At 42.0% G+C, this 10,060-nt stretch overlaps 1 protein-coding gene across 1 annotated transcript; it reads left to right on the top strand.

Annotated features, from left to right (window-relative positions):
- The first annotated feature begins 573 nt into the window (after window positions 1-573).
- wnt5a (wingless-type MMTV integration site family, member 5a) lies at window positions 574-7,984 on the top strand. The gene is made up of 4 exons (XM_030783747.1): window positions 574-698; window positions 2,050-2,297; window positions 5,680-5,972; window positions 7,526-7,984. The coding sequence occupies exons 1-4, from the start codon at window positions 574-576 to the stop codon at window positions 7,982-7,984; spliced, it is 1,125 nt and encodes a 374-aa protein (XP_030639607.1).
- The last annotated feature ends 2,076 nt before the right edge of the window (window positions 7,985-10,060 follow it).

Genomic DNA, 10,060 nt, shown 5'->3' with positions numbered 1-10,060 from the left:
CTATTACAGGCGCACAGTAAAATCACACTGAAGTCATATTAAAGTACAACAGACATTAAAATACAAAAAAAAAACCCCAATAAAAAATCAGTTTTGGGGTTTTAAACGCTATGCTGCGCTGCCGCTCATTGCGAAGGTGATTTAGTGATATTAACAGCGGGACGGCTGTTTCACTGGCTCTTTTTAAAACCGGAGAGAAATGCTCTTATCGGCGGAACCGTCGACAGGAAGGTTTTGGAGTAGAGCGTGACGGCTATTCTTCTTCCTGGGCTGCACGTCTGTCGTTTGCGCGAGACTCTAACCGAATTCCACTCTGCCAAATGATTGCGATGTAGCATAAGCAGGGATGGTCTAAGATTCCTGTGCGGTGCGAGTACAAAGTCACATGGACACCCCCCCTCCCCCCACCCCCCAGATGTGTGGATTGTGTCACACTAGGCCTTTGTGACATTGAGTCTGCTGCTAGAGCCTGGCAGGCTGTATATATGCGTGCATGCGTGCGTATGTGCTGAAATGTCTGTGCTGTAACAGATGATGAATTGTGTTTCCGATCTTCAGGACTATTCTTCTAGAATGCTGGTGAGGCGCAGATTCACCTGCTCTGGCCTGGCTGTCCCCATGGATACGCGGCACGGTGTGGTGGCCATAACCTTCCTGGCTTTCTTCATGCAGGTGGTAGTGGAGGCCAGCTCATGGTGGTAGGTACTCATTTTTCATTTACTCACCAGGTTCTGTCTTTTTAGACAATCACTCTTTTCCCCCTGTCCCTCTCTCTCTCTCTCTCTCTCTCTCTCTCTCTCTCTCTCTCTCTCTCTCTCTCACGGACACACACACACAGAAAGAGAGAGCGAGAAAGAGAGAGAGACTCCATTAGGGCGCCCAGAGTAGCTGCAATGCCAAACAAAGTGAGGATAATGGGCCTAACAAATGTGATAAATTTTCTTTCTGACTCTCTAATATCGACTCCCCAGTTCCCGCTATTAATGCAGTGGCGCATCATTTGTGTCCCGTTGCATATTAAATTATGTAACAAAAATAATATAACATGCTGACTATAGCATACTGGCACTGAGGATCACTTGGATCGAAACCATTTTCTTCGCGTTATTTTTCTTTTGCCACCACACTGCCAAACCAAAATGATGAATATTATACAAAACATAGAATGCTGTGGTTTTTGAACGACTTTCCGAATATGCAGAGGCATGAGCTGTGGAGGAGTGAGCGTACGTGTCTTGTGTCTTTTTGGGGCTGTACGTACGACCGTGGTTCTATGGCTTTACTTTTCTTACTTCCATTAATAGAAAACATAAAATTGGACTTTGTAATACCTAAAATCAGTGCAACCAAATGTATTTGTTTAAGTGAAAAACAGATGTTTTTTTCTTTTTTTTCTCTCTCAAATGATTACTGGGTATGTTTTTCTCGACTGATATCAGCACAGTTCCTTCAGGGGCTGGAGGAATACACACTGAAACCGTGGAAAAATATTTATACTTGAGGAAAATAAAAAAAGGAGAATAGGAAAGGCAGAATACCTTAGCATTCCTGCCCAGGTGAAAACTATGAAAATAGGTTCTGTATAGATTTACAGAGGGATAAGGGGACTGTAAAACGAGCAGAGAAATGTGAGTTTGGCATAAACACGCTGGACTTTAGTAGGCCTATATCTCTGGGAAATTCAGTCGTTTTAAAAAAACCTCAGAAGTTTTGAAATATTTGAAAGCCTCTTGAGTGTGACAGCGATACGATCATTAAAGTAGTCCTTCTTCGTTATTCGTAGTTTTTATTTCTTTATAAATGTACAACTTCAAGGTTAACGAAGATAAGAGGTACGTCGACTTCATCTAAGATGTGTGTGTGTGTGTGTGTGTGTGTGTAGCAGAATATCCTGTTTCTTTCTTGTGCTATTGCAGGTGCTAATGCTTTTCTGTGTCTGAGTCTGTGCTGAGGAATGTTGAGTGGCACTCAGTAGAGATGTCTAACTCTGAATGGTGGGTTAGCCTGGGTTAGACTGCTGGTTAGACTGCGTCTCTTTCCTCTCTGCAGGTCTTTGGCCATGAACCCTCTCCTGATCCCTGAGGCCTACATCATTGGTGCTCAGCCTCTGTGCAGTCAGCTGGCAGGGCTGTCCAAGGGCCAGAAGAAGCTGTGCCAACTTTACCAGGACCACATGCAGTATATTGGGGAGGGCGCCAAGACAGGCATCCGTGAGTGCCAGTACCAGTTTCGGCACAGGCGTTGGAACTGCAGCACAGTGGACAACTCGTCTGTTTTCGGACGGGTCACACACATCGGTAAGCCCCCCCCCCCCCCCCTTAGTGTCTCGGTGTGTTCCTCAGGCCGTCAATCCTTAGTTCTCCAGTTTTGTGGGACGTGATCTCATGAGAACATCTCATGCAAAGCTACCCATGTTAACGAAGCCAGATGAAAGCTCTCCAGAACATCTTACCCACAAACACTCACAGATATCCACCAGACCTCAACACCAACTTGCGATAGATCAAATCCAGTAGGGCAAGTTTCTGTTTCAAAGACACGTGCTCATTTCTGTGTGTTTGTGTGTTTGACATGTCTTCCAGTTCCAACCCTGATGCCCTCCAAAGCTCAAACACACACCCTGTCATCCTTCTTTATGGCAAACAATGGGGCTCTGTCCCCTATTTGTTAGAAACATAGCATAACCTCTGTGCTTACCCAGTCTCACCCCTCCAGCCTGGCTGATACAGAACAGGGTATCTGGATGTCTCTCATTTGCTCCGTCATAACCTTTTACAAGTACCCTTAAGATCCCCTCTCTGAAAGACAAGACCTGATGCATGGAACTCTCCATTCTGCTGTCCGTTGGTCATGTTTTATTTTATTTATTAATGTATTTATAAATGGGTCACCAGGTTACCAAGAAAAGAAAGGCGGCAGTTGTTTTTAGTCTCGGTGTGGCTGTGCAGTTTTCAAAACGCTGTGTGTGTGTGTGTGTGTGTCATTAGAACGCTGAATTGCCTCAGTAAGGTTCACGGTCTGTTGTAAGCCTCCGTAGGCGCACCACTTACATCGCCTGCTCTGCAAGGGCAAGGGGGGTTTTCTCAAAAATCTGGGGCCATTTTCTGACGAATGCAGAGAGACGCACATGGAACTGCTCATTCTTAGCAGCTGTGGTTGAAGGCATAGTTTTCCGGTGAGGTCTGTGAATAAATCAAGTGCGGACTCTCTCGAAAAGGCTCACGCTTGACACCGAGAATGGTGAGTAATTGCGTTTTTCCCTCTAAATTTATGCCTGCCCTGTATTTAGAGTTAATGCGGGCCCCGTCCGCCGCTTTCACATGAGTACGGCCCTCGGAAGATGCCCTGTGTTTTTCCGTTGTTGTTGTCGTGGTTGCCGCCGTCAGTCAGAGCTCAGTTACACACAGCCGGGGTCACGGCGTACTCACCAAAATACAGTAAGCTGTAGTGCCGTACCTCAAACACACCCTTTTTATGAGTGGTTTAGCTTAAAAAAAAAAAACTGTGGGGTTTTTTAGATTTCCCATGTTTGATGCCACATCAGCATTTGGTAAAAAAAAAAAAAAAGGGAGGGGGGGCATAAGGGAGAGAGAAAGTTTGACATTTATGAGCTAAACGTGATATTTTATTTTAGCAATGAATTAAAATCCTTTAAATTACCGTGTGAGTTTTCCTGCAGTTTCATGTTGTAACTCATTTTGATGAAGAGTTGAAGCAGTTCTCTGTCCTAGAAGGAATTAGACCTTTTTGAAATGAGTGTTTCATGTCATATTCCATGACATTCCACATCATTTTGTCATTCGGAGATTTTTTTTTTTTTTGTATGTTGAAGAATATATGATTTGTGTTGGGGATATAAACTATATTTTTGGTGCATTTTTATTTTCTTAGCCACACCCTTCCCTTCCATGCCAGCTAAGCTTTCCATGCCAGCGTTTATGTCTGGCTTTCAGACTTGGAAATAACCTGTACATGCAAACATAACCACCTTACCGTGTTTTAGGCAATAATTTGACTTACTCACTTATCACTTGAGTCAAAATGCTGTAATAACTCTACCTTTAATATGCCGCAATTGCTTTGGCCATGTATAAATTTTCACTCCTCTTCCAGATTTTCCTCCTTGACTGTAGTGTATTCAAAACACCTTCAGCAGGTGAAAAAAAAACAAACTTTTTCGTTGAGTGTTTTGATTAAAATGCTCCGCACGGGCTGTTGAACGACCTGCCTCTTGGCCACATACTTTGTTTGGAAGAGTTTGAGAGATATCTTCATACAGATCCCATTTAAAATGATGAAAATCTCACATAGACCTGATGGGGCCAAGAAAATATCGGCATCTCTTGTCAGTCTCCACTTGTCCAGATGATACATGACTGAGATCCAGGAGAGCTCTGGGTTGAGGTGCCTGTGGGGGAGGCTGGCTTGAGGAACAGCCCCAAGTTAGTGGGTCATTGTGGGTCTTCTCACGAGGGGAGTGGGGGGGGGGGGGGGGGGGGTTAGTCTGGAGAAGAAGCAACAAAGTTCCGTCTTGAAGATGACTTGTCTGTCCACATTTCTGCTATGAGGCCCATCTGTTTAAAAGTTCTTGAATCTGCCCCAAGCAGCAAAATCTAATGACCCTAAGTTTGGTTTGCCAACTTGTCAAATCCTCCTTTCTCTCTCGCTCTCTCGCTCTCTTTCACTCTCATGGTCATCACCCCACAGTGTTATTTATCTGAAAGATGAATTTTACAGAATCGTGGGTTGTTTTTTTTTTTTTTTAATGTTATTTTATGTTTATTATTTTATTTCACACTTTACCTTTTTCTTGAAACATGTTTTAAAAGTCTCTTTTTACTTTTGGTTGTTTCCTGGGTTAAAGGCTTTTTCACCCCCCCCCCCTTTCCTTCTTACACTAACTGTTTATGCTGACTGACACAGGCTGACGAATGTTTGAATGCACTCAAGACCTGTCCTGTTTTTAAAGCACACAGCTAAAGGGCCGTGTCCTCTTCACATATGGTCTTTGCTCTAATTCTGGGAATTCAGTCCTCTGTAGGATATTCCTTAGGCATAATATGAAAATGACCTTCAAATTGTTGAAGATTAGGGTGGTTAGGGCCAGGGCTGTATTGGAGGCCCTGAGTGGAACCACAGAAGATGTTGAACACTTTTGAAGCCATTAGGGGGCGCACTTCTGGTGCTGATCTGTCAAAAATTGCCATGGGGGCTCCATTGGTGAGATGGAGTCCAGCAACCCTCCGGAACCTGTCTGTTAAGACGTTTGCCCAAACACAAACTCACAGTCACAAGCATCACCCCTCAAATTTACTACAGATGGAAAAAGGCCGAATCGAGTGTATCCATGGTTTTCTCAGACCTCTTCATTGAATATCTCGGTACTTGTCTGAAGATTGTTTCTTCATGATGAGTTGTCCATCTGGTCCTGCTGTGATATGACTGAATTTGTAGAGGATTATGTACTAGATGCTAGCAGGATGATGTTTATAGCTGATGCTGAGGTTTATGCTAACCCTTAGATTACCAGTAATTCATTTTCTTAGAAGCTGGCATTTCTACCCAAACTCAAACCAGTACCTTTCTGTGCTCCTACAGACACAACTTTGTGTTAATATTTGCACTTTTCCTTTAACAAATTTTGATTACAATTGATTTGTTTGTTATTTATTCTCACAGGTAGCCGAGAGACAGCATTCACGTATGCGATTAGCGCTGCCGGCGTGGTTCACGCCGTAAGCCGCGCCTGCAGAGAGGGGGAGCTCTCAAGCTGTGGCTGTAGCAGGGCAGCACGTCCAAAAGACCTGCCACGTGATTGGCTGTGGGGAGGCTGTGGAGACAACCTCAACTACGGCTATCGCTTCTCCAAGGAGTTTGTGGATGCGCGAGAGCGAGAAAAGGCCTTCACCAAAGGTTCCACAGAAAGCGCTCGGCTACTGATGAACCTCCACAATAACGAGGCTGGCAGAAGGGTGAGAATTTTCTACAATTTCTGAAACATCCTAAATTTTCTGTTTCTAAAATGGACATGGTAGCTAATTTGGTGGAAGTGGCTAATTTGACCCAAGCCATGGTGGGGTGTTTCAAGTGCAAAACACAAACTTGCGGTAACTGCTGTAACTATTTAGTCTTTGTCAATAGTCAAGTGCTGACTAATGGGTTATTTCACAGGCCATTGGATAGGAAGCTGAGTTCCTTGAAAACTGTTCTCTTGACAAGATTTTCCTGGCATTCTCCTTTTGGGAGGTTTCAGGTGTTCTGATGTTTGGAGGGAATTTGGTGGGTTGGAAACTCTGTTTCTTTCCCATGCAGTACAATCTCTGCCATATACTTCAAGTGGTTGTGAAAGGCTCGTGAAGTATGAATTGAAAGAACAATTGCCTATTCCAAACACCAGCCCTAGAGGGCCTGGGCTTTTGAAACTCCAGGTTTTCTAAACAGCTGCATGGGGAGAGAGAGAGAGAGAGAGAGAGAGAGAGAGAGAGAGAGAGAGAGAGAGAGAGAGAGAGAGAGAGAGAGAGAGAGAGAGAGAGAGAGAGAGAGAGAGAGAGAGAGAGAGAGAGAGAGAGAGAGAGAGGTCAATCTGATCTGTCTCCTATCTCATCTGGGTAACAGCTCTGTCTGGCCCAGCCCGTTTGAAGAGCTAGTCTTTGATCTGCCCATCTCTGAAGCCTTCCCGAGATCCGATCATGACGTCTCTTTTTGTAGTTCCTCTTGACTTCGATTGAAACCATCTCAAAGGAAATATGTAGACAGCTGAGGGTAAAAAAAAAAAATACTTTTAAGTGATAAAAATGGACCTCGGTAGATCTCTATATGGAGTAGTCAAACCAGAGAAACCTTTACCCACAAACACATGCACTGACTGACTTTTTTTTTTTTCTTTTCCTTGACTGCTTTGAAACCAGCTGAGGCACGGTGGAATTTTGATCATTGTTATTCTGTTCATGTATTTAAAAAAACAAACAAACAAACAAACAAAAAACAACAGAATTATACCATACTTTGTCACAATTTAGTGTTATTTGGACAAAATAACATGCTATGATTCCAAATGAAAATATGAAGTATTTAAATGTTAGACCTTCAATTTAATTCAGATCCACAATTTCATAATTAGTCATAGTTCTGTACATTCATCCAAACAGTGTTATTTCCCTTCACCTCTTGTTTGTCATGACTGAATTTGGGGTTGGGGGAGGGAAAAGTCGTAGTCAGCCATCAGATTGAATCAAGCTGTGTATATGATGTTGAATTACATTTAATATACCATGCTTTATGGCATCTGTTAGTGCACTATCCATGCAGTTTGACCTCATAAGAACAGGTCTAACGTTTCAATGTCTGTTCCTTGTTTTTAGTTAGTTTTAGCTGTGATCTATGTTCTGGACTTTTTCTCTCTTTTCCCCTCACGTTTGATCTGATTTTGCAAGCTAGCTCCTGACTGACATCTATCTCTCTCTCTCTTTCTCACTCTCGCTCTCTCTCTCTCTCTCTCTCTCTCTCTCTGTCTTTCATTTGGCAGACTGTGTCTGACCTGGCACACGTCTCTTGTAAGTGCCACGGGGTCTCAGGGTCCTGCAGTCTGAAAACCTGCTGGCTGCAGTTGGCAGACTTCCGTAAGGTGGGTGACGCGCTGAAGGAGAAGTACGACAGCGCGGCCGCCATGAAACTCAACAGCCGAGGCAAACTGGTACAGGTCCACAGCAAGTTCAACCCGCCCACCAGCCACGACCTGGTCTACATCGATGCTAGCCCAGACTACTGCATCTACAACAAATCCACAGGATCCCTCGGCACCTCCGGAAGGCTCTGCAACAAGACGTCAGAGGGCATGGACGGCTGTGCGCTCATGTGTTGTGGCCGAGGTTATGACCAGTACAAAGCCCAGGTCGTCGAGCGATGCCACTGCAAGTTCCACTGGTGCTGTTACGTCAAGTGTAAGCGGTGCACCAGAACCGTGGACCAATTTGTGTGCAAGTAACCAAACAAGAGAGAAAGAAAGAGAGAGAGTGAGAGAGAGAGAGAGAGAGAGAGAGAGAAATAAAATGGGAGGAATGCAAAAAGAGAAAAGGAGTGGAAAAAGATAAAAAACTATATAAATTATATTTATAGAGTTAAACAATTATACCATTTTCAAAGGACTGACAGGTTTCCCCCCCTTCCCCACTATAAATAATAGGTACAAGAAATCTAATGTCTTAAGAAACTGAGAATATCATAAAATATTTATTTTCCTGATTTTTTTTTTCTAGGCTTTTTTTTTTTTTTTTTTTTTAAACATCCTTTAAGCTCAAGCACAGACATGCAGGTTTGTTAAGAAGCGTGCCTTTCTGTAATCTACAGTGAGGTTAAATTGATTGATATTTGATACGGGAGCTCTACATTATGGTTTGGGGTTTTTTTATTTTTTTGTTTGTTTTGTTTTGTTTGTTTGTTTGGAGTGTGTTTCAGTGGCTTTTCTTTAACACACTATGACTTGCTGTATGGTGTGTTGAGTTTTATGGTGCTAAGCTTGTCAGACAGCCTCAAAAGAGTGTCTGCTGATGAGAGAGAGAGAGAGAGAAAGGGAGTGGGAGAAAGATTCGTTTAAAGTGGAGAAAGTCGAAAAACTGTCGCCTACGCTCTTCTCTTGTGAGTGCGCGTGCCGTCGTGCCTTTCTTTCTAAAGCTCTCTTACCAAAACGAAAAAACATAAGTTGCATAAGTAGTTCTTTTTTTTTTTTTTTCCATAACAAATACAAATTCAGTCACACGTATGGTGTGGATCTGTCTTCACTGGTGCGAAGGTATATGTTTTTTTTTTTTTCCTCCCCTCTTTAAGATTTCCTAACAGTGGCGTGTGTATTCATATTTCCAGGATTCTGCGCTCTAAAGACGGAGCAAAACTCCAGATCTCTACTGTTCCTGAACCACAGTAAACTTACAGTCTAGGTTCTTCCTAGCTATCGCAGCGTTCTGTAAACCCTTTTATAGCACCCTTTTATAACTCACTCCTCTCTCAAAAAAAAAAACCAATGCACTTTTAATCTTTCTTTAAAGAAAAATGGTCTTTTTTTTCTCAAAACTTTTAACTTTTTTTTGTTGTTAATTTAATAAAAAAACAGCAACAATATCAGTGTATTCCAACTTGGTCATCCAAGTTTAAGTGCCAGGTTTCACAGTATTTTAAGGGTCAACAAATGGAGGATGTCACTGTAGGTTGTGGACTGTCCACATAAATGTTTGAACGTTCAGTCTATGGGTTAGGGTTTCACTAAAGGGAAAAGCACCTTGGATTTCTCTTTTCGGTCCAATTCATCTGTTGAGTTGATTTCACGCATGCTTTCCTCCCTGTTCGATTTCAGTATGGTCACTCTTGGGTACATTTTTGACACTATCCATTTTCCACTACATCTACATACTACTATAAATCCAAATGTTGGTTTTTTTTTTTCCATATTTCATGTTTAATTATTACTCTTCATTATCAAACCAGTCTGTGTATTTATTAACGCTGATGCTTGCAAAAAATAATAGCTATGTTTTGTTTTGTTTTTTTTTAATTTGGAATTTAAATTGTGCTATGTTTCAATACATTTCAGAACCACAGTATGAATCTGCTTTAACAGGGTTGAACTTTAAAAAGAATAAGAAAAAAAATAAGAAAAAAAAAACATTGAACAAACTTTGATGCTCTGCTGCCAACTCCTACTATTTTATTATAATAATTCCACCTTCAGTATCCTCATACAGAATGTGTGTATATTTTTTATCAATTCCCAGGTACTCAGACATAAATTGATAGTTGTTTTTTTTTTCTCCCTTTGTTTGTACAGAAATGATTAAGGTAAGATTGTCTGTATTTTTATACTCTTTAAGTTTGAACTATGAAGTGTCTGCAAAAGGCAGATTCTGAGACAACGTTTCTCCAGTTTAAGAACAATCAAACAAATAAATACATCTGAACTCTCTTGCTCTGTGGGGTTTTTTTTTTTTTTTTTTTTTCATTTCCATGTTTGACGTACGACTTTTCTCTCATTCACGTATATACATTTACTGGTACAGTTTAGAAATTCGAC

The sequence above is a fragment of the Chanos chanos genome, chromosome 9 (assembly GCF_902362185.1).
Source record: "Chanos chanos chromosome 9, fChaCha1.1, whole genome shotgun sequence".
Lineage (NCBI taxonomy): Eukaryota > Metazoa > Chordata > Actinopteri > Gonorynchiformes > Chanidae > Chanos > Chanos chanos.
This window is presented reverse-complemented; position numbering and strand designations above follow the sequence as displayed.

Coding starts and splice junctions, on each gene's coding strand:
- wnt5a (XM_030783747.1), top strand. CDS start 574: ATGCTGGTGAGGCGCAGATTCACCTGCTCTGGCCTGGCTGTCCCCATG. Junction 2,298..5,679: donor CGGACGGGTCACACACATCG/GTAAGCCCCCCC, acceptor TTATTCTCACAG/GTAGCCGAGAGACAGCATTC. Junction 5,973..7,525: donor ATAACGAGGCTGGCAGAAGG/GTGAGAATTTTC, acceptor TTCATTTGGCAG/ACTGTGTCTGACCTGGCACA.